Source organism: Anolis sagrei, chromosome 6 (genome assembly GCF_037176765.1).
Source record: "Anolis sagrei isolate rAnoSag1 chromosome 6, rAnoSag1.mat, whole genome shotgun sequence".
Classification (NCBI taxonomy): Eukaryota; Metazoa; Chordata; class Lepidosauria; order Squamata; family Dactyloidae; genus Anolis; species Anolis sagrei.
Genome location: NC_090026.1, coordinates 67339282 through 67364304, shown reverse-complemented (window position 1 = coordinate 67364304; position 25023 = coordinate 67339282). Strand labels below are relative to the sequence as shown.

Genomic DNA, 25023 nt, shown 5'->3' with positions numbered 1-25023 from the left:
TCTAATTTAATTCTGTACCATATCGTTGATGCCTTAATATGGGGTGGTTTATCTAAGATGAGGAGTAATTTATAAACCTTTTTTCAATGGAATCTTTAATGATAGGATATGATAGCATAATTATAACAGCGGCTGCTTGTCTTAGAGTACACAACAACATTTGACAGCAATTCCATCATCAAGCCAAACCTTTATTTTGAAGGGTTTCTCACTCTTATGTATGTATTTTTCCTCCAGAGTAACACAGGATAAAGAATTTCCTTCCTTAAGTAATTAAAATGATTTTCTAAGATCTCATTTATCTTTCAATGAGAATACCTAGTAAGAATAATCCTTGCTGTATTTAGTTTTCATATATGCTCTTTTGAATTTAGAAATGTGCTAATGCAGTAACTTTTTTTACACATTCTTTACTTCAGTTTCACTCCTAGTAATTCCAGGGAAGGAAGACTTAAGCCTGGGACAAAATGGACATGTGGCACACACAAAGAAGTTATAGTAACAAAACCATCAAAACCATCTGCCAAGTCTGCCAATCAAACCAAGTGCTAAGTTACAAATAACCTCCAGCCTCATTACCTAATTGCAAAATTTCCAGTCCGCTGTGGAAACTTTCCTTTTCTTAATCATGATTTTTCTTAAATATGAAAAGTGCAAAAGTATCAAAAGTTAAACCAGCAATATTCCATCTTAGAAAAAGTTAGACATCTCTCATAGATACTGCAAACAGCAAATGGAACAACACTCGTCTTTCATACTCTTGTCTCTGTCCTGCGGACTATTGTTACATACATATACACCAATATGTACACACATTCCACTTTATAACTCAACACTAGATAGGTTATAAATTAAAAATAAGAAGTGCCTCCTTGGCAAAATTCTACAGATGAAATATAAAATATGATTATTTGATAACTCTGTGGTTGTGTCCAAGATGAACAACCCATGCATAAAAGTAAATTACTGATGCAGCAGTTAGCCATATGTAGTCAGAGACTATTATAGAATGAAGATGAATCTACAATTGTTATCAACAAAAGTCTGTTGGAAGTTCTAGGAGAGAAATAGGGAATATGCAGCTTTCCATACATTGTTGGACAGCCATTCCCAGCATCCCCTACAATTAATTAAAGGCCACATGTTCCCCATTGCTAACCTTTGAAGATTTTCAGGACAATGTTTATAAATATGTATTTTAGAAAATCTTTCAGCTACCAACAGGAAACTATTGATACATCTAAAGACAAAGAAACAGCAGAAGTCAGATATCCTCCATTATGCTAGGATGGAACTCTAGCTGATAGTCCCCTGCCTCCAGCCACTACCTGCCACTGTTGTGTCAACTAAAAGGATCCAGCTTGGTGATCAGCTGCACAAATTGCGCAGTGAACTAAACTTACTACTTTCCAAAACTTCTTAAACAAGAATCAAGAATCCCAAGCTGACAATTTCCTCTTCCTTTTTAATAACTTTCCTTTTGCATTACAACTTTTGGTGGTGAGGCTGTGTCATTTCTACCATTACGGGACTTTTTAACTAAAATATTAGTAGAGAATTGTGCTGCGAGTCAGATGACAGAAAGTCCTTCATATTGATTCATATACACTAGGTCTTCAACCATTGAGATATACATATTTAGAGAGAGAGAGAGAGAGACCTCCTATTATATGGTTTGGGTGAGATCTCTAGAATTTTACACTGAACCCTTTCCCTGAAATTATTACTAGAGATGAAGTAGAACTGGATTTGGAATTGTACACATACACATAAAAATTCAGATCAGATATATAGATCAAAGAGAAGACTGCTAATGGACTTCTGCTGCAGTACAGATAAAGAATGAATGTTATATATTTGTTGGAACCTATGAATGATGAAAGAAGGAGTTCTGGTGCAAAAAGGTACACTTGTATTTTGTAAGCACTGTAATGCCATGAAGCTGATGCAAGAACAAGAGATGCTCCCATGAACATATGATATGGGATTCAAAAAATCACCCCCTGGCTAATGAGAAATTTTGCAACTCAGCTCTACAGCAAAGTGTAAGGACTTGTTTGGCACTAGATTCAATATATCAGAAATGCTGTTTCCTGTGCAGAAAATGCTATTTTATGTTTAAAACAAACATACGTAAATTCTGAACAGAGTAAATCCCAGCTGACAAACAGTCATAGAAAATGACGCAGTTTTTGAAGACACTTGCAATGAAATGGAAATTGCTAAAATTGTTTGTTGCTTCCTTTAAGAAGAAAATTGGTGCAAAATTGCATCCCTATATCATTCTATTACTACTTTTCTATGTATACTATTTTTCTAAAAAGCCGCTTTCCAAACTTTACCTGAATGACACCAGTATGTGTTTCAGGGAGAGGCGTTTGGTTGTCTGTTATTGCCTCCTCTCAATAAAACTCCATTTATTAAGAAGTCTGAACCCTTCTTCATCCAGTCCGACACAGCAGCCAAGCACCAGTTGGTCTGGACAGCCTCCTTGGTGACAGGCGAGAAGGAGTGACAGATTTGGACATCATCTGCATAGAGATAACATCTCATTCTGAAACTCCGAATGATCTCCCCCCAGCAGCTTCATGTAGATGTTAAACAACATCGGGGACAGAATTGAACCCTGTGGGACTCCACACAACAATGGTTGTGGGGTCGAACAGGTGTCATCCAGTAACACCTTCTGGGACCATCCCTCGAGAAAGGACCGGAGCCACTGCAAAGCAGTACCCCCAAGTCCCATGTCTACGAGGCATCCCAGAAGGATACCGTGGTCAATGGTATCGAAGGCCGCTGAGAGGTCCAGCAGAACCAACAGGGACACACTCCCCTGTCCAGTTCCCGGAGAAGATCATCTACCGAGGTGACCAAGGCTGTCTCAGTCCCATGTCCCGGCCTAAAACCAGACTGTGCTGCATCTAGATAATCCGTGTCTACCAGAAACCCCTGGAGTTGCGATGCAACCACATGTTCCACGACTTTGCTCAAATAGGGGAGATTGGAAACTGGCTGATAGTTGTCTAATTGAGTGAGGTCCAGTGATGGTTTTTTCAACAGCGGTTTTATAATAGCTTGTTTTAAGCTCGCTGGAAATTTTACCTCCTGTAAGGAGGCATTAACCACCACTTCTACCCACTCTGCCAAACCCCCTCTGAGTTCTTTTATCAGCCAGGATGGACAGTGGTCTAGGATGCATGTGGTAGGTCTCACTTCTACAAGGATCCTGTCCATGTCCTCAGGCTGAACCAATTGAAATGAATCCAATAAAACCGGACAAGCAGGTGCTCGTGTTACATCCTCAGAGACTGCTGTTAACATGGTGTCGAAATCAGACTGAATCAGTGCAACGTTATTCGCAAAGAATTGAGCTAATGCTTCACAGTGAGCTACCGAGTCATCAGGGATCTCGCTCTTCGGCGGGTTTAACTGTTCTCTGACAACTCAGAATAGTTCAGCCAGACAGTTCTTTGCAGATGCAATATTAGCAGCAAGAAATGATTTCTGTGCCGCTTTTATTGCCACGTCATAGGACCTTAGAAAGGTATCCAGTCGTGTTTGGGCTGATTTGGAGGGCCTTCGACGCCACATATTACTATTACTATTATTCATTTATTTATATAAAACCATGTATTAGGTCTTCAGTGCCAGATCATCATAGTTGCATCTTTCTATGATGATGATGATGATTCGTTTTATGATTAGTTTTATGATTATTACAATTATCATTCATTCATTCATAACCATGTATTAGGTTTTCAATGCCAGGGCAACATTTCTACAGTCTTACAATTACAAACAGCCCTTGAAGGCTCTCAGTGAAAATGAAGCACTCTGGTCGAAACAGCAACTCACCTCTATGTGGCTCTCCCAAAAAACAAACCTCTAATAAAAATGCTTTCTTTTTTTCCTTATGACTGATTACTAACTGTGTCTATTTAATAACAGTCACTATAATCATGCGTGCACACGCACACACACATACACGTGTGTGTGTGTGTGTGTGTGTATGTTTTGCCACATATCTGGGCTGTTTCCAAAAAGGCAGTGAAAAAATACACAGCAATTCACAGTTGTGAATACCATTAACTAGTTGTGAAAAACCATTAATTCTCATGATGAATTTACAGATAATCCTCAGAAATGACTGTACTGGGTGTCTTTAAAATGATCGCCCTTTTAAGCCAGTTTAATTCAGACCATTCAAATAAATTTTCCTGTACAACTAAATACATTTCAAACAACTGATGCAAATCATCTCAATGGAAAAAATAAATCACAAGTTCTTGGAAGTCTCCTCTTCTTTTTATCCCCTCCCCTCCTCCATCGCTGCTATAAATAAACAGAGAGATTTTTTAATGGTGATGGAAGCCTGAAACACAGATTTATTGCTAGCCTTCAGGCCAATTTCTTCTGAAATTACAATTTGGCTAATAAGCGACTGATCCAAAATAACTGCTGGTAAAATATTGTGTGTGTAACTTGGGTATGTAGTTAGGATAGCTAATATCAATTAATTCTGCTCACCGAGGAGGAGTTGTTTTAAAACAACTTCATTTTTTTTTACTCCGGCATATATGTAATTACACAGCTGTAACTAATAGCCATGGAGAAGCAATCTGCCATCTAAACAACTAGCATTATTCTTCAATGAATTACTTGTGCTTTTCTTCTTTTCTTCACTGTTCATGAGGGATTATTAGAGATGATTAAATGTATCTATCAAACCTTTTAGTAAAGACTGAATTTGCTTTGCGGATTTGGGTTCTTATGGAGTAGTTCTTCTGCATTTTACAGTCCAAGATGCAAGATATTTTCACCACTATCCCCTTCCAACTTGTTGGCATACCTCTCTCCATCTGCAACAGGGCAATTTTTAATTCTGCATAAGACATTTTTCTCTTTCTAGCACATAGTATCACTACGATTTTTACTTTATCTTAGTGTAAACTGTGTGCTCTGTCATATGTCCTACTCTATTTGGATGACAGTCCCATCAATCAAGAGACTAGATGCAGAATCACCACCAACCAGCCTGTCCTAGATTACTTCTTGCCCTCTTTTTTCAAGGAAACTTCTCCAAAGGTATAACAAAACTTTATTAAATGCTTCATTTTGCAAATCAATAGGCAGCTTTGTGGAAAGACAGTTCCTACTTCACTCCCATTTCCAATACAAATTCCTCCTCCTTTCCTTTGCCTGGTTTAAACATTATACATTGTTCTCTCTATGTATGTGTCTTCAAGTCACTGTCAACTTATAACAACCCCGTGAATCTCACAGGGTATTCCTGTGCAAGGAATACTCAGAGGTGTACCATGCAATTAAACCTTTAACTAGGATCAGAAACCAGAATATGAAGCAGTTTTATTAATCTTACAAGGAAAATTTATTAGACTTAACCACGTTTTCTTACAAGGAAACTTTATTAGACATAACCACATTTCCTTGTCATCCAAAAACTATCTCCTGAGTGTTACCCTATCTTGAATCTTGACTATTTATGACAATATTTGTTGACTTAATTTCTTAATTTATCAACAGATATTAAATCAGAGTTCCCCGTTTTGGGCTGGAATGGAACAATGTGGTTTAAACAAACTGGGCTCTCTGCATTAAAGCCAGCATGCAAAAGGAAGGAAGTAGAGAGGCAGTACCATATTGTGCCAATGTCATGTTTTTCAAATATCCAGGGTATGTTTTCTGAACTTGGGAATATATATTCAAAATAAGCCAGAATGCCAACATGTATTGGAAGGAAATCTCCAACTATTTCAGCACAATGTTGCCAAACCTGTAAAGCTAAATGCGAATACACTAACATTCATTAGGCCTGATCTCCATAGTTCCTCTATAATGTGCCTGTTGAGTGGTACAAATATTCATACTTACACATGTAACGGAGGAATGGGGGATGGTTCATAATGATAACGTCCCTCGTGATGTCTTGCATCAATTGGTACAGGAGGGTGGAATGCAGGAAAAAGGTGAGGTGGATCTGGAAAAAAAATATTTTCACATGTTATTCTAAATCTCAAGAGAATGATTTTTTTTTAAAAAAATCCAGCAAGAAGGATTATTTGTACATCTTACACTACAAATAAAATGAAAACATAATTATGCACCCAGGTAAACAGAATGTTAAATTCTACGAGGGGTATTTTTTAAGTAAGGTCCATTTTGTTGTAGACACTAGTAGTTCACACGTATACCGCAATGAGCGCATGCGTCGTGTACTGGCATGCCTCGGGAACAACTGTGCTCAGTTTCTGCTCTGTAGCTAACCAGTACTTTTCTGTCCTGTGCTTTAAAATGTTTAAGACTATCAACTCACCCTTTGCATGTGAGGTTCACTCAGTGATACGGTTTTTGTCAGCAAGGAACCTGCCTGCTGCAGAAATTCATCGACAGATTTGTGAAGTGTACGGTGATAGTGTTATGAGTGAAAGCAAAGTGCGTAAGTGGGTACGACAATTCAAAGATGGCTGTGACAATGTCCATGATGAGGACCACTCCGGTCACCCTTCTTTGATTACAGTGAACTCTTGGTTATCGGAGCAGGTGGCAAGGTTTTATGAAGAGGGTATTTTAAAATTGGTTCAGAGGTATGATAAGTGTTTGAACAAACTTGGCAACTATGTCGAAAAATAGAGTGAAGTATGTACTTTCTGAAAATAAATTTACTTTTTTGAAATAAACTTTCATTGTGTACTTATGTTCAAACGGACCTTACTGAAAAAATACCCCTCGTATATCTATACAGATGCTGGAAGTAACACACATTTCTACATTTTCTATTATCTTGTATGATACATTCCATAATTTTAAACTATTATATATTATCAAGTAAAGAAAGCAGATTCAGTGATTAGGCAGTCCATACGCTATCAACCGCCCTGAGTCGCCCACGGGCTGAGAAAGGCGGTATATAAATATAGTAAATAAATAAATAAATCAAGTCTATCCTAGGAATATTTCCTGATCAGACTTATGGACCCAGCTCTATTTACTTCAACAGAGAGGGATTCTTCTAGGTCACAAGCAGTCTTTCCTATCAACAGCTATTCAATCATTTTTTTGTCTGGAGAAAACAAACTGAACCAGAAGTTTTTCTGCAAGCAAAAAAAAAAAAAGTTCTAATGAGGTAAGATTTATTCCCATCATAGCCACATGGCTCTTTGGAGATGGGAACATGCTAAACTTTTTAGAAAGTTAAATGCTATTCCAAGACCAAATTTTAAACATCATGTTCTTTGGCACCATTACATAATGGTAGAAGTCCTGCAAATAAGAGTAGAGAAGCATGATAGGATAGCATTCCACAGAGACCATGTACTTTTCATTTACATGAGTCCAAGCAAAGTGTACAAGAGACAGAGTTTGGCTCATCCAATTTGCCTTGGAAAGCATGAATATTCATGTCTTAATTTTAATATTCTCTTTTCATTGCTTTAATGGAAAATTACATAAAGAAGTCCTTAATAAATAATTACTACGTGCATATGTGAAGTGTCAGATCAAAGGGATCAGCCAGTCTTTCACAAGTATACCCTGATATTTATTTTTATTAAAACATGCTTTTAAAAAAGTTACAGAATAAAGAAATCTTAATAAATACTAGTAAGATATAATATTATAATGTATATCAAAAATCAAAACATCAAAACTGCAGAGTAATACTTCAGCAAGTACAGTAATATGAAAAAGAGAACCCTGTATAGCTAATATTGAGGAACTTTAAACATATCTGCAGTTTTAAAATGAACACATTGAGTGGAAAACAAAGTTATTGATATTTAATACCTTGTAGAAACAAGCAAATATGCACAGGGGCACAGATATTTCAGAATGTTAAGCCTCATAATTATTTGTCTTTGAATTCTGACACCACAGCTCCATGAATCATACCAGCAACAACAGGCAGTCCCCAAGTTAGGAACAAAATAGGTTTTGTTGGCTTGTTTTTAAGTTGAATTTGTGTGTAAGTTGGAACAGGTACATTTTTAAAGTGTAACTCCAGCCTATGTCTGGTCTGTCTATCTATCTTTGGATAGCAGAGGGAAAGGTTGACAACCTGTGGTGTTTGTTTTGCTGTCTGCGCCCGTTTAGAAAATTTCACCTTGCTTTCTGTCCCTGTGATAACAAGATTTTGTAAAATTTGGCCTGTTGTGGAAACAAGGATTGGTCATAAAGCTTCAATGGAGACACCTTTTCCCCATGATAACTCTTTCCGAAGTGAATTTCCCTTCTGAGTGGTAGATTTCTCTCAGTTCCTTTTGTCTCACATTTGTTCTTAACTGTGAGTCTTTTGTAAGTCTGATATTTGTAACTCAGGGACAGCCTGTATAAGCAAACTATAAACTTTGTTTTGCTTTGTTTCTTCAAAGTCAATGCTAACACACTACAGCTGTTGATGTTAAATGGAGAACAGAATGTCAGCTTATATTTTTCAAGAAGGTGTCTTATGGAACTTGTGAGACAACAGAATCACAGAGTTGATAATAATCCTATAATCACGTGGCACTTAGCTACACCAAAGAAGTGGAGTAGCCTAAATGTGATATGCTTTAGACGTAAATAGAGAAGCAGTAAAGAAAGAAGCAAGTAAAACTAGAAATAAATGAGGACTTGCCCACGGTATGGATAAGGAAGGGAAAAGAAAAGAAGATTGCAAACATGTTGAAATGTTGAGTACACACATACATTCAAGCAATACCACTCTAACAGTACAACTAGAAGTGTCAAAATGCTGCAGAGTTGCTACTACTATAGAAACCAACAAGATGTAGGAACCGTTTATGGTTACTTTATATAAACTACATGGAAAAGCAGCCTCTAATTAAGCTACATGATTTGAACACTTATTTTGTTTGTTCATTTACGTTATGTTTTATCCTGCCTTTCTCTCAATATAGGAACTCAATAAAACGACTCAATGACGGTCATCCTTCAGTTGTGACGGCGCGAGTGGCGCCACCTATGTATAGAACTGTTAGTTGCAAGATTTAAACTGTTGTATCATGCTTAATCCTGCCCCTTTTACCCTGCTTATGTATAGTTGTCTGGATTGGTTACTTATAGCTGTCAATCAGTACTGTTTGGCTCCACCTCTTCCTGCAGGAGGGGAGTGTTTCCCTTCTTTTCATTCTGCCATCAGAGTTTGTACCAGATGGACATGAGTAAGAGACTTGACTCTAAAAGACCTTGATTTAAGTTACCTCTTAGCACCAGTTCTGAGGTTTTTTACCCTTGAGACTTGTGCTTCATGTTCAGACCAACCTGAATGACGTTGGAAGTCTCAAGCGCCTTCAAACTGGTTCTTTTGGCACCAAAGGAAGATCCTGAGTCTTCAAAAAAGGTCTTCAAAACATAGGCCATCTGAGCTGGGGTTGTGGTTTGCTCCGGCATTCACAGCCATTGAGGAAAGAGGAAACTTGATGAGGCTTCTCAGCTTCAAACACCTTGGACCCCGGACTAATTGAGACTGTAACATATATTTTCCTTCGCCCCTCTGAAGTTTCCAGCTTATTGTTTTAAGAAATAACTCTTTGTGATCAATAAAACTTATTTTGAGTTATTTACAGCGTTTTGGGTTTTTGAGAGTTCCAGTTTCCTTAAGGAGGGCAAGAAGCAATCCCTTGGGGGAAAGATGCCACGTCCATCCCTCCTTCATTAAGAATAATAGCCCCCAAGCATGACGGCACATCAGTTGAGGAGCCTCAAGAATAATGGTCAGCTAGAATATGCTTTGAAATGGTCCACACGATTATAACAATACTAGATGAAAAATTCTCAAGAGTTTTACAGAACAAACAGAATTGTCTTCCTAATCAAAAACAAAAGCCTAACCAAACATTACAGAGGAATTCATGCCTACTACATGATTGTGTGTATCCCAAGGTGTGTAGTAAAAGAAATGTATAATAGTAGAATGTGACATTTTTGTCAAGCCATAGCAGCTGCCTCCCCAAAATATTATGAACAATAAGAAAACTTCAAACAAGAGATATGATTTTTAAACCTTTTTCCATGGTTTCTAAGTTTTGCAATATCGAAACTGCTAGAGGCTCCGGTAGGACCTAGCAGCAATTGTAACCCAAAATCCATTAAAGCTAGATCTTTAATAAATGTATCAAATGACTTTTTGTGTAACTTGTATTGTTTGTATACTGTACCAATTTATGAATATATAAATTTGTATCAAATTTATCTTGAAGGCAGCTACTGCCCCCATGCCCCCTGTATGCATAAGCTCCTGAGAATGGAGAGTCCTACATAATTAACAAAGGGTTCTTCTAACGATCTCCCAAGCCAGATAAAATCCAATCGTTTGTGTAAACATGTAAGACAGGTGATCCTTTTGTCACCAAGATGAGCTTAAGATCTCAAGATCCACTTAACTAAGACTGGAGGCTTGACATTCCCACAGAAGAAAAGGATAAACAAATATGAATACATTAGTCTCCTAAATGGGAGGCAAGACTCTCGTTATTTGGAGCTGTCACCTTTGTCTTCTTGAATCTTGCATCTTCGTTTCAATTGAACTGCACACTTATGTCTATCAAGAAATCATCTGCATACCCATGTCATTACTTCCCTCCACATGGGTGTCTCTGCAATGGACTTGGCCTGACCAACCATCAGGTGTTCCTCTTCTCGCCTGCCTTTCATATCAACTGCATTTTCATTTCAGGAGGGCTTTTCCATTTCGTGGAATGAAACAGAAACACGAATGAAATGAATGGGACAAATTTCAGGCCCATGACTAGTAACTACACGATACTGAAACTGAAATAATCCATCCAGCTTTTATTGTTTGATATCTTATTAATGGTTGTACATGGGTTGGAATTTTTTTTCTACTGAAAAGTTGTCAGGAAAGGTTTCTTTCATTTGTAGAGTACTGCTTCTACTCTTCTATTCTTACATTGAACTATATAAAACCAATCAAGAGGTTATCTATGGGCAGTTATCATTAAAATCTAAATTGTGAAACTAGAGTCTACAAAATCTCATCTGAATTTACACAGGTTCCAATTTGGAGTTTGACTACACTTACAAAAAAATTGTACTCACCCAACCTGGCAGGATGGCTGTCCCCATGTCACTTCCATTTAGTGTTGAGGTTTGTTTGTTTCTTTTATGCTTGAAACTGACTTTGTCTCACTTTAGGCAAAGACAGGAATACATTGGCATTTGCTGAAAACTCTGGAGTAACTCAGACTTTGGGGCAGTCTTGATAGTGGGACTGGTCCAATTTGGACTGACTTACTGTTCAGATCAGACACCATCAGTATCACTCTTTCCCTGCACTCATCAGCAAAGGTAAAGTGGGTGAATTACAGTTGTGTTGCTGCCATTGCTGCTCCTAGTTGGGCATGGAGTTCAGTGCAAGCACCTGGCTATTGCAGACATCTCTCCTGACATCAGAACAGGGCATCCACGTGACCTCCTTGTTACATGGGGACCCAGTTCTGATATCAGCAGGTGAGGCCATAAGACCAGAAAGGAGGGGAGATCACCACTCTCCTTCTTGCTAGTTAACCAGGAGACCTGATGTCAGCAAAGGCACCTGTGTTGGCCAGGAGCTCACATTGACCTTCGTGGCTAGCTATGAGTAATCATGGCAGTGATATGGAGGCGGTTCAATGTGGACTGCCCAGTACAGCAGATGAGCTCCCAGGCTATCTATGCAATGGTCAGATCCAGGGCTGCTTCAGTGGTAAATGGGCCCCAGGACTCTGATTAATGATGGCATGGGCAGTGCCATCTTGGTCCTTTTTAAGCTCAAGAGAGCCATATCTCATGTAGTGCAGTCAATTTATTTCATTTATCTTGTTCTACAACGCAACATGTTGTAAGTACACAAAGTTATTGGGTTTGTTTGATGAATCAAAACAACTTCATGGACTACGTATTAATGAATAATTGCATACTGACAGTGCTCACCGAAAGTCCTACCAAGTATATAACAACAACAACAACAACAACAACAACAACAACAACAACAACAACAACTTTATACCTCATCCCATCTCCCCAAGGGAGTTTGGAGTGGTTAGTAAAGTAGAAAGGATCTGATGCAAGTTATTGATTCTATTACAATGATACATGTCACAACAGTATGTTTCCCATTTGGAAAATAGATAGGGCTGCCTCACACACTAAATGAGACTTATATAGAGCATCTCTGATTTGTTAGCATTCTGTCTCCCTGTTCTTTGTCTATAGGTAAACAAGGAATGGGGGAGGAGTAAAAACCCATATGACTGCTACATGTTATGATCTACTTCTTGGTTTCTCACCAATCTTTACAAAGAACTACAGTATGTGACCTACTCTGCAAGTTGTTATAGGCATGTATAGTGTACTTTGATATTACAGCAGTCCCCTCCCCATCTTCAGGGGATCCATTCCAAGACCCAACATGAATGACTGGAACTGTAAATAATACCAAACTGTTAATATTTTCAGATTACAGTTGATCAGAGATAACAAATCTGTGGATAAGGGGAATTTATTTTTGGGCCGCAGTTAATTATGGGTAACTGAAACTGTGGAAAGTGGCCTGATAGAAATGGGGGCCTACTTTACATGCAATTAAAACACTGTAACCATACTCCTAAAATGCACTTTAAAAAATTATCATGAGTCTTCTCACATTAAATTCTCACTGTATCTTGGTTCCACATTATTTCCTGATTCCAGTAGTGGGGGAATGGGGAGGGAAGAATGGCAAAGTATTCCATCATTGTAAGAGAGCTGTCTATGCCCACCTCGCATGTCAAGAAGAAATCCACATAACTGGCATTCACCATAATTATTCAGCTCTGAGTTTATTATTTACACATGAGCAGTACAGCTATAGAACATCATAACTCAAGTAGTATGTGTAATAAGTTGATGAACTCTAACCATTTCCTGTAGCAATCCTTGACAAAATACCCCATGATGATTTTTCCAAAGTCAAGCTAAAACTGCTGAAGCAGAATAAAGTGCCACTAAACCTGGCTACCCCTTATTTATCATACAATTTCCTGACTGATGGTTTCACAAACCAGCTGCTAAGTGCTGTGTACTCTACTGCCAGAAAAAGAACGTGCTAAATGAGAGACAGGGAGAATAATGTACTAAACCAGCAGAATCGGTTTTACTGAGGGAATGAAAGCTCTTCAAACACAGGTAAGTAGTAAATGCTACATGACAGTGGGCACAAAACATAGAACTTCGAAATTCTGTCGGTATTCATATGGAAATCTTTTTCAAACAGTTATTTAAAACAATTCCATCAGAAAGGATTTAAATTGGAGCAACTACACACACCTCAATTGCCTGCTTGGTTCCCTACTGACTTATTTTATATTTCTTATTACAGTCCTACTAGAAGAAGAAAGATTGCCAAATTGAAAGGGTGGGGACAGGATAATTTGAACTGAAATGAAATGGATGGTAGATTGAAAATGGAAGACTGTGTATGAAGCTGCTCTGGGAAGTCCGAGCAGTGCTAGTCCGAGCAGTGGACTAGAATCTCCCCAAACCAAAGAGTGAATTACCATCAAAAGATTCTGAGTATTTTCCTGTTTTTAAAACAATGGTTCAGCTACTGCAAACTACTGACAGTATGGGTCACAAAGGATTTTGCTAGGCAGTTAGAATGACAAATGTAATTTGAAGCATACCAATGGTAGAAAAAATGCATAGCCATCACAGAATATTTTTAAAAGTAGAATACATATTCATAAAACCCATCAGCTGAAGGCTAGAGTGTCAGTTGGCTTTATCACTAGATGGCATGACAACAACAACAAAACAACAACAAAACTTTATTACGGTCACTGATCAGAACAAATTGGGGCACAAGCATCCTGGGAGGGGAAGCACAGCTCCCCAGTGAAGTAGTTATTTAAAATTAGATTAGAAAATAGTTTAACATCACAATTTAAAACACAGGTTATTGTAACAGATATGGAACCAAGGGGTGTGGAAATTGATAAGAGGGATCAAAAACACTGGGAGAGGGACACTAAAGGAAAAGGTAGATGGCATGAAAATATCTCTTGTTTCAACATTTACCTATTGGAAGACATGTAGAAGTGCACCCAAGATTCTGATGCCAGTATTAGTACCAGTACTATTGTCTGCTCTGCCATACTACCGTAAGAAACACAGAGCCTTCTTATTTCTCTGTACTCTTGCAGTAACAATACAAAGCATTTGGTTTTGAAGCAAAGGTGGCTTTCTGACTACTTACAAAAATATAAGGCTGATGCAGCTTTTTTTGCAAGAAACACATCAAAGGATGACAGTATATCAGACTTAATAGTACAAGAGAGTGGTTCTCAAAGTGTGCTCCGTAGAGCCCTCGGGGCTCCACAAAGCATACTGAGGGGCTCCACACTGCCCCTCTCCTCCCCCTCCCACTCCAAGCCCGCATGGAAATGTGCAGCTGCTGGCAGCCAATTTGTATTACCAAAGAAACTGTGCTTTTCCCTCTTTCTGAAGCCTTGCCTTGTTCCCTTCCAAGTTCCTCCACCAGAGGCAGGGGAGGAACAAAGGAAAAGTCACAGAGCTAGGTCTGGATTCTCTGTTATTGTATGGCTCCTCTATTTGGATTTCTGCAATCAATTTCTGCACAATTCCTGATTGTGAGAGCTGTTCAGCAGTGGAACTCTCTGCTCCAGAGTGTGGTGGAAGTTCCTTCTTTGGAATCTTTTAAACAGAGGCGGGATGGCCATCTGCCAGGGGTGCTTTGAATGCAATATTCCTGCTACTTGGCAGGGGGTTGGACTAGATGGCCCATGAGGTCTCTTCCAACTCTATGATTCTAATAAATCATTTAGTGCACTACATTCCAAGTTTCTCTGGAAACTAATGGAGCTTCTTAGATGTGTGCCTTTTGCCGTTCTGTGCACTGAGATGGGTCAAACCAGTCTTGAAACTTTGGCGTGGATTAGAGCTATAAAATTCTGGCTGCATATACCATTTTAAGCAGATCCTGAGCGCTATATTCCCTCTCTGTTATCAGATCATTTTATTTCAGAATGGTATACTTTGATTCTCAGAAAAATTGAAGCAAGTGGCCTGTCTTTGGAAGCACTCTTAATGTTCACAAATGTGGAAGCCTGCAAGTCAGTCAAGAGCAGACTTTTGCATCTTGAGTTGTTGTAGGTTTTTTCGGGCTATATGGCCATGTTCTAAAGGCATTTTTCACATGGCCATATAGCCTGAAAAAACCTACAACAACCCAGTGATTCCAGCCATGAAAGCCTTCAACAATTTTGCATCTTGACTTTAATCTGACTCTTGCAGCAAAACAACTGGTTTCCCCTACCATCATTAATTCCATGCAAACATGGAGTCATAGCAAAAAATCTTTGCATTTTGATTAATTCCACCCAGAGGTGAGCTTTGGTGACTACAAGTTGTAATGTGTTGCCATCAGCTCTTTTCGATGAGAGATATATAAAAAGTGGAACGTTCTAGTGACTTGGTTTCTGTTCAAACACTTCATCATTCTTTATTTGTTTGCCCCAAATATGATAATATATAGCTGAAATACAGGAATTCCATTTTTCAGAGTGTTCTCAATGGCAAGGGTGTTATAAAATTTCATATCTTCTGAACAACTTTTATCCATTCTTTTGTGAGACTGCTGCAATTTTTATGCTTGGTATTAATAACTTTTAGACATAGTTTATTTTTATCTGTGTCTTCCTTTTTTGTATATACCTGTGTTGTGATTTTGTTGTTGTATGACAATAAAGACTGTGTGTGTGAACAGTTATATTCTATTTCTAGTTACTAAGGACAGAAATCATAAAAATGTAAGGAATGTTCTTATATGTATAGAATATATTCAAAGAGTAGAGTATACTCACTAAAACAGAAGGTTCAGAGTGTGGGGGGCAGCTTAGAAAATTTATTTTTTTAAAGGAAGATAGTTACATTTTGTTGAATTATACAACTATAATGTGAGCTGTCATAATTATACTGCAGACATTTAGCCATTACAGCCTTTTTAGGCAATTTCTGAGAATGTGGAAAAAACAAGCTAAGGTAAAAAATGAATGGAAGAAAAAAAAGAAATGCCAATCCCAAACAACACATTATTCAAAACCGATTTTGGCAGCAAAGGAAGTTCAGCAGAATAAAGTTCTAAAGACTTGTTGAAGCCATCATCATTTTGTTGAGATAATTGCCATCACATCGTCTTCCAACTTATGGCAACTCAGAGATATCAAATTCATAAAGTTGTCACGTTGCCACCTTGTCATCTTGCAAATTCAGGGTCATGGATTCTTGCAGTCTTCCTCTTTTCCTACTATTTTCTACTGTACCAAACATTGTTGTCTTATCTAATGAGACAAATCTTCTCATGATATGCACCATAGTATGTTGCTATCGTCACCACTGAATTATTTTGGTACATGATGCATTCAGATTTTATGTACTTTAAGGATGACATGGCACTTCTTTTACTACTTATGCCAGTCCTGGGCATGTATTATCACTGATAAAGAAGCAGTACCTTTCTTCTTTGGTAATGTATAATATATTCATAGTCACCTTAATTCCACGGTCAGCTCGTGCAGTGTGCCCTCCTATACTCTGGGGGCATGAGTGTACTGGAAGCTACACACGTTTAAGAGTTGAAAAGATGCATTGTCTCCATTCAAGCAGGGTCACCTCAAATCCTTGCCTGTTTTCTATCATGCCTGCCTGCCTCCACTGATACATCGCATCATAAATGATCAATCTAATACCGTCACTCCCAATGCATAGTTTCCACATTAAAAGACAGACTACGCATTGCAAGGAAAGCAAAGTGAATCTTTCCACCTATCAGTCATCCCCACTTAGTCTCCTTAATATTGAGAATCAATCCTCTATCCAGAAGGTATGTGAAAAGCCAAGATTGAGCCATGGCTCAGTGCTAAGACACAAACTTTGTGCTATACTTCTAAGATTTAAAAGATGTAAAAAGAAATATATGATACCTGAATATAACCAATTGGCTTTCCATGCTAGACAGCACTGGGATCCTATCAGACCTATTAACTGAATTATTTCAATTGAGTACAGAAGATGGGTGAAGTCCGAATGAAGATGCAAAAATCTTTAATAAAGATTCATCTGTGGCATCTTTTTAATAAGGTGGATGACCAGTGCTTGTTCAAAATTAGACAAATTTATGCATTCAAAAAGAATGAATAATAAGCATGCATTTTATCTATAGGGGATCCAGAGAAATTTGACAGGGCTGGGATACAAGTTTCCCTCTTAATCAAAAGCTCCAGCATCTCTTTTAAATTATGCACAGTTCTACCTCACAAGCGTGTGGATATAGTCTCAAGAAAAGAAAACAGAAACAAGTGAAACATTTTGTCCATGTCATTATGCTATTTGAAAGTGGACTTTCCCTGGAAGAAGTGGAGATCTTATTCGCCACAGGCCCTTTTTTCTTAACTTCCAGGCCCTTCTCATATTCTTAAACCTAATAATGTGCTCTCTGCAAGAAAATGACAAATTGGACTCTGCCAGAAAACTGACAAAAAGAACCCCCTCCCTCTGCTGTGAGAAAAACCAATTTGTCTCTCCCCTCCTCCAAACAGGCATTCTGGTCTGCCTTTGTTCCTCCATGAACTACCCACATATTGATATATTCACCATGACTAACTTTTCACCCAAACAAGAAAGTAAGCAAAGAAACTCAAGAAAGCAACAATGGTTTCATGTCCAATTTCCAAAAAAAGTCAACTCTGTTTTAATACAGCTGCTGCTAAATGCTCTAAAATGGTCTATCTTTAGCTACACTGTTGCAATTTCCCCTGAAAACAAATGTTTACGGCTTAGGTAAAAAAAGTAAAGCGTATTGACTAGGGCTGGTCAATTCGTTTCGTTAATTCGTAATTCGTTAAAAAATTCGTTAATTTTTGAATTACGAAACGATTACAAAACATTTTTTTAACCTGGAAGTGTTTTTAAATATCAAAACGGCAGGCGCCAAAAAATTTTGTATTTCCGTCCATTTCGGAAATACGTAAGATGGCCGCCTGCCGATGCTTGCTGAGAGGGGCGAGCGAGAGGGGCGAGCGAGCGGTGAGCGAGAGGGGCGGAAGCACTCTCTCCTGACATTTCACCCACATCTATGGCAGGCATCCTCAGAGGTTGTGAGGTCTGTTGGAAACTAGGCAAGTGGGGGTTGATATATATCTGTGGAATAATGTTCAGGGTGGGAGGAAGAACTCTTGTCTGCTGGAGGCAAGCGTGAATGTTGCAGCTGGCCAGCTTGATGAGCATCGAATGGCCTTGCAGCTTCATGGTCTGGCTGCTTCCTGCCTGAATGTTGCAATTGGCCAGCTTGCTTAGCATTGCCTATTAATAATAATAGCGAGCGGCGAGCGAGAGGGGCGAGCGAGCGGCGAGCGAGAGGGCCCGCCAGAGTGAGTGCCTGCCTTCCCTCCTTAATAATAATTAATAATAATTAATCCCTATTCTACTAAATTAATAATTAAATTTAAAAAATATTTTAAAAATATTGGAAAAAAAAGGGCGCCATCTTTACAAAATGTTTTGTAAATATTTACGAAATTTCGTAAATACCGAAACTTTTTTTGGGGAAAGTTTTGTAATTATTTTAAATATCGAAACAAAAAAACCCCCCAATTACAAATCGATTTTAGAAACAAATTTTTGCGTTGTTACCCAGGCCTAGTATTGACTAGTCCACTGACCATTCAACAGTAAAAGACAAAAACACACACACACACAAATGGACACTAATCACTGTCCTAAACCTCCTGTAAATTTAGCCTGGTAAATTTATCCATCTCAGCTAATTCACAAGTCTTCATCAAAAGTTCTTGTCCTCCTCCTTCTCTTCTCCATGTATTTGGTCCCCTTCTTTGTCTCTCCTCCTCTGATATTATCTAATCATAAACATGTTCAGTTGATGTACAATCAAACCATAAATTTGTGATCTTATGAAATTAGCCACCACATCTTTGTGAAGGTTTCTCTGTCTGGTCTCATAGGAATGCAGTTGATAGATTTTATCAACTTCCTAGCTGAAATCTTTGTATGAAACTTGCAAGAAATCAGGCAGGATTTCAGTCATTTTGACATGAATGCTGTTCTGGATGGCCTTGAACTCCCATGAAATTATCGCTCTCCTTAAAATCTGGTGCTGGTATTTCTTTTAAAAAATCTTCTGCTTGTGATTTCATTTCTCTGAAATGTTTGTTTGATTCTAAGCTCTGAGTTAAGGTTCCACCAGCTCCCCAGTCAATTTATCCAAAGAGTTTATTTAATTTATTTCCTTTATTTTTATCTCACCTTTCATCCCAGAGTGGAAATGGGACTATACACACATATGCATGCATACATACATATCACCATACTGCCCTTCCTGGATTGACAGGTGCAAAGTGTTGGTTCCAAGACTTCCACCTTTCCAGTGCTCCTTGCAGCAATCTCTCCAAGGTCTCCTTGAGCACAGATCATACGTGGTAGTCAGGCTCATATAATAAAGACCATGCCCTGATAACATGGATTTGAGGGGAGGATCACCAAATGGAGAACCAGGAGTGAGGGGGAGCGAACTCTGCTGCCTATGGCTTTTCTTTTGTTTCTCCCATCCTCCAGCTGCAGCTTGGAGCTGAAGACAAACGTATTTACATAAAAGCAAAATATTGTTCAAATATTCATATATATTATCCAGATGTTATCTAAATATCTATGTCCAAATAGCTACCGTTTCTTATGTTCTGATATTATTCTTTGGCTGAGAGAAAGGCCCTTGGAGAGCAGACATAGTAAACACAGCTTTCCTTCCATTATTTACATCTCACTCCCCTCAATGTGAATATCAAGTCTACATTTAAGCATTAAGATATGCTGTTATCACATCTAATTTGGTTTTCTATTTGTTAACTGCTGGGAGAGACCTGGGAAAGAACCAACTAAGAGTGCTGTTCTTACTAATCTTAGTAAATAGGGACAAATGAAACATTAAAAAAATAGATTAAAGTAAACGAAAAGTGTTCAGGTGAGAAAATTAATTGAAAGGGATCAAAGGGATTGGATTTGAAGGTGCCATATGTGTTTGTGTATGTGCATGCATGCACAAGAGAGAGGGAGAAACACTTTGGGGGTAGAGAGGGAAACAAACTTGGTATTGGGTGCAAATATCGATGGAACAGAGGTAAAAGAGATTGCAGAAGAATAATTCACACATTTAAAGGCTTGGCAAAGTTTTGGTTCCTAGAAACTCCCCATATCTATTATGCAAGTTTGTAACATTAATCTGCTAGTCGGTCAGCTTGATCTGTAACTATCTTCCTCAGACATCACAGTATGGATTAACATTTGATGCCACATTCTTAATTTTCATCTGACTTTAGGTAAAAAAAAAAATGCATATATTTAGACACTTATTTAGACAGAGCTGAATCTCAAAAAAAAAATGAACAACACACATGCTCTCCCATAAGATTGTAGTACATTAGGAATTATTGTTTTAAGTATAGCTCACATTTCCACAAGGAATAAGAAAAAATCTTCATTTTAAATAATAAAAACAATGTTGAATTCTAGCAGCAACTCTGTCTTTCCTAGAAGAGCCCTGAGGAATCCCTAGTATGAGGAATGATTGTCGCAGAAGGCCTGTAAGAAACCCTGGCAATATCCGCTTTAGCCCTGCCTTTTATTATTTAAACAGTTCCCTTAACTGCTCTTCCCCGAGGTAAGCTGTAGCCAATTTGTTTTCCATCCTTCTACAAAGCAGATATGCAGGGGGCATATTTGGACAGCACTACAGTTTACTTTAGGCCTTATTTAAATACCTCCTACCACATATTTCAAACAAACAGTTCACTTCATTAGAAAGGCAAACAGTTTAACTTTAGAATACTAGCACTTGAGAAGAGCCACACTGGGTAGACCAAACCCTCTGCCCCTGTGTAAACATTTCTATGTCTTCATCTCTAAGCCGCAACCATGTGGAACTTCACTTCAAAAAGCCTTTTTACAAATACTTCACACATCCATTTGTTAAGTAAGTGATAACCCTGAAGAGATTATCTGCAGGGGCCAAAACCCTCTGCTGATTATCCATGCTGTTATGTGGGCTAAGGAAGGGGAATTTGAAAGTGCATTCCCTGATAGTTGCCTGATTCCAAACAGTAAATTAATGTCATTATTGCCACACAACTAGATGTAATACATTAGCCTGCAAAGAAATAGCACTATTCTTATATACAGGCAATAGTAAAATTATGGGCCTCAGATCTTGTCTTTAATTATAGAAATAATGTAAGACTCTGGAGAAAACATTTTTCTTCTTCTGGCAGCTATACTGACCGAAGTATTCTATTCTACCAGATTTCTATCCATTTCTTCTCAGTAAGAATAATGGCGATGCTTTAACAACAGGTTTTGTAAAATACTGTATTTTTTTTTTTAAAAAAAGCTCATTATACAAATAAACAGAATCATTTAACAAACTGAACTGCACAGGGAGCTAAAATGCAAGAACCGAAACTATCAGTTCAATACTAGTAAGCAGGAATCTAAATCATAGGGAGATCCATATCCTAGATATATCATCAGGGCATGCCTTTTGCCAGCTCGGGACTTGGAAGGTGGGCACAAAGCTGAGTAGTGCCAGAACCAAGTTGGTGCTGCTCTACTATGACCCTTACCTTGCTCGATTGATCTGGCATTTGTGGTGCCTACTGGTGCTTACCTATAAATGGTTCCTCAAGTGGTCATCTGTGAAGTCACATAAATAGGTTATCCAGTGGCTGTGCAGAGAACCATTAGGAATCTTCTAGAGTTGTATTGAAACATTTTGGTTGTAGTCCTGTCCACCCTCTGTATGCCACACCCTCACAATTCCCTCCTAATTCTCAGTTCAATTGATGTGAAAGGAGCAGTCAAGGTTCTAAAGAGAGGCAGGACATGACAAGGGGAGAATGGATAGGGTTCAGTGATTTCACAGATGACCACTCAAAGAACTACCCGTAAACAACCTGTCCTCCTTCTTCCTTGTCTCTGTGAATCACACAAATGGCAGACTTGTTGTTCATTTGTTCAGTTGCTTCTGACTCTTCATGACCTCATGGACCAGCCCATGCCAGAGCTCCCTGTTGGCCGTCACCACCCCCAACTCCTTCAAGGTCAACCCAGTCACTTCAAGTATGCCATCCATCCATCTTGCCCTTGGTCAGACTAGCAAACTACTAATCACAGGAGGAATGAGTGTCATGCCTTACAGCAGGGGGTTTCAACCTTTGGGTCTCCAGATGTTTTGGCCTTCAATTCCCAGAAGTCCTAACAACTGGTAAACTGGCTGGGATTTCTGGGAGTTGTAGGCCAAAACACTTAGGGACCCACAGGTTGAGAACCACTGCCTTACAGGAAAAGGGCACAATCTTCCCATGGTAGCATCCAATGGGAACATATACGTCTTTGGCAAATATGAAAGTTAATGGTCCTATTCAAATAGCAGTGTATGGATGCCATTTAGAGAAATTCATATCAAGACATAGTCAATACTGCCACTGCCACAGCTGAGTAACCTCCCGCCTGTGCAGGAGGGGTTTCCCTATAATTGCATACACCAGTGGAAGAGTCGCTAAAACCAACTCAGCAAGACATTGATTAGAAACAGTGCAGAGGACACACCAAGCCAACAGCAGGGTTCTGATGGACACAGAGAGAATGTCCTATTCGGTGGGAATAAACACAATCTTCCACAAAAAAAGAAAGTGGCCTCTCACTGGACCAAGCTATTCCTACTGAAGCAATGGTAGGGATGACTATGCAGAAGATCATAGCTCATACGTTCTTTTTGATGTAGCTACCACTAAAAAAGCTGTCTTTCACATGAGCAATCATAGATCATAAGAAGCCAAAGACTCAACTGACTTATTGGACAGTTGAGACAGAAGCAGTTATGGGTTCTACGAGGCAAGAAGACCACACACAGATGGCTATAAGTTTTAACAACTCTTCAAAAACTCCTTAATTGATGGGTTTGAGAGAGGAACTGGAAATCCCAACATACAGCATCAAGCAGTGCTTGAGGGAGGAAAAGGACAGTCCTCTGGAAGAAATGGGAACCAAGCAGTCTAATATGTGAACCACTTTACCATCCACTGGAGAGGACCACGCAGGCTGAAAGAATTCAAAGACTTTGTACCATTTAAAGGCACGGAAGAGCCCATGTCAAACAGGCTTCCCTAAAAGAAGAACTCCCGGTATGGAGTGAACAACTGTACCAAGGAATAGTCCTCAGTATGGAGCAAATAATGGTACCAAGGAATGGCTTTCTGTATGGAGAAATCAATGTGCCAACACAGCATCCTTGTAGCAAATCTTGTTGCTTATCAGCACTCTAACTCGAATTTCTAAAGTTACAAATCAAATCCAGAGTTTAGGAGAGTTGTTTTGAACTACAGCTCTCGGAATCTTTAAGCCACTGCAGTCCAAGCACGTAATATTTCTAAAATATGGTTAAATGTAATCTCAGAGGCCTGATTTTCACAACATGGCATCTTAATGGCCAAAGACTGAAATTGAATAAGCAAGTATTGTAGTTTTTACAATTTTCAAATCTTGTGATATTTAAGTCAATTTTATGATTTCTTGTTGACTAACTCAGGGGTGTTTTTTTAAAAATATACTCCAATTAAATATTGCAGCACATAAAAAAGGGAAGATGCAAAAGGGTATTCAATTTTAGTTCCTCATTTAGAACATACATACAAATGAACACAAAACATGTTAAGTGCATGCAACTAAAATGAACATGGAGAGAGGAGGAGGATTAATGGATAGATGAGTTCTGCTTTCACCTCAAACACAGACCTCCTGTTGATACTTTTGGGATTTACACTTGCCTATAAAGAAGAGAATTCACCCTTAAGAGAGCATAGCATTTCAAAAAGAATGAAATTTGCTGTCACATCCTGCTGCTTCTCCTGTCTACTGTCAGAGATAGAAAAAAGTTTAGAGGAAGAAAAATGGTATTTGTGCATTTTAAAGTGAAGCGATACAAGTCAGTTTGGTAGAAGTAACTGGTTGGATTCACAGAATCAGATGCTATTCCCAAGAAGACAGCCATAATTCCAACCTTAAATCAGAAATACTTGAAAACCCATCAAAACCAAATATAGTAAAACAGACACAGCTATTCGTTGAATGCCCTGGTAAACTATGCAGAGCATGTTTAATCTTCCGGCACATATTATCTGCCAAGAATATATTTCAGAAATTGGTAATGTGACAATGAATGGCGCTCAAACTGCTGAGCACTAGGAAAATATTAGTTTATTTAACAATTCTAGCCAAAAGGTTACATATGCCCTTGCTAATCCAATCAGCATTCAGTCCATTTAAATCCTAGATCAGAGTTGGACAACATGTCTCAGAATATTCTTCTCCTACAATGCAAGCAATCGTCTTTTCCTTTGTTGTGTTTGAAGTGAAAGTGCTCCTTAGTTGTAATTTATATTGCAAAACATTGATTCAGCATTTTGGACTTGAGTGCCTAAAAAGCACAATAAAACACAGCCTTTATCAGCGTTATTTATTTATAGCATTTTATTATCCTTCTCTGAATAGAATCAGCTTTAATTTTGCTTTTAAAGATACTATATTTCATTGCGCACTTTTCTCCATAGCTTCAAGGGGGCAAGCGTGTAGGGGAGTCGTGCCATTCATTCATTCAGCTAGGCAGGTTTGCAAGCAAGGGAATAAAGGGTCCAACTATTGGGCGAGGAATAGTAAAATATAAATTTTGACATCTAAAAAATGGGGATCCAACTTATATGTGATGGCGTCGATTATGAAAAAAACATAATGGTGAAAAACAGTAGTCCCTGTGTTTATGGACTTACCAACTTCACAGATATAACACAAAAGGAAAACAAGATGTGGAAGGAATAGAGGAAGCAAGCAGTGTTTTAGCAAAGCTGATGGGATGGTACCGTTTCTCCCAATGTTTTCCTCTGTTTCAGC

The 25023-nt window shown here is 38.5% G+C and overlaps 1 protein-coding gene across 5 annotated transcripts in view; it reads right to left on the bottom strand.

The window, feature by feature from the left end:
- The window catches only part of GLI3 (GLI family zinc finger 3), a 264261-nt gene that overhangs the window by 110701 nt on the left and 128537 nt on the right, over positions 1–25023 (bottom strand). For all 5 annotated transcript variants that reach the window (XM_060781580.2, XM_060781581.2, XM_067470174.1 and 2 more), the window contains one exon: positions 5893–5998. In XM_060781580.2, the coding sequence (XP_060637563.2) occupies positions 5893–5998 (106 nt within the window). The remainder of the gene's footprint in view (positions 1–5892; positions 5999–25023) is intronic.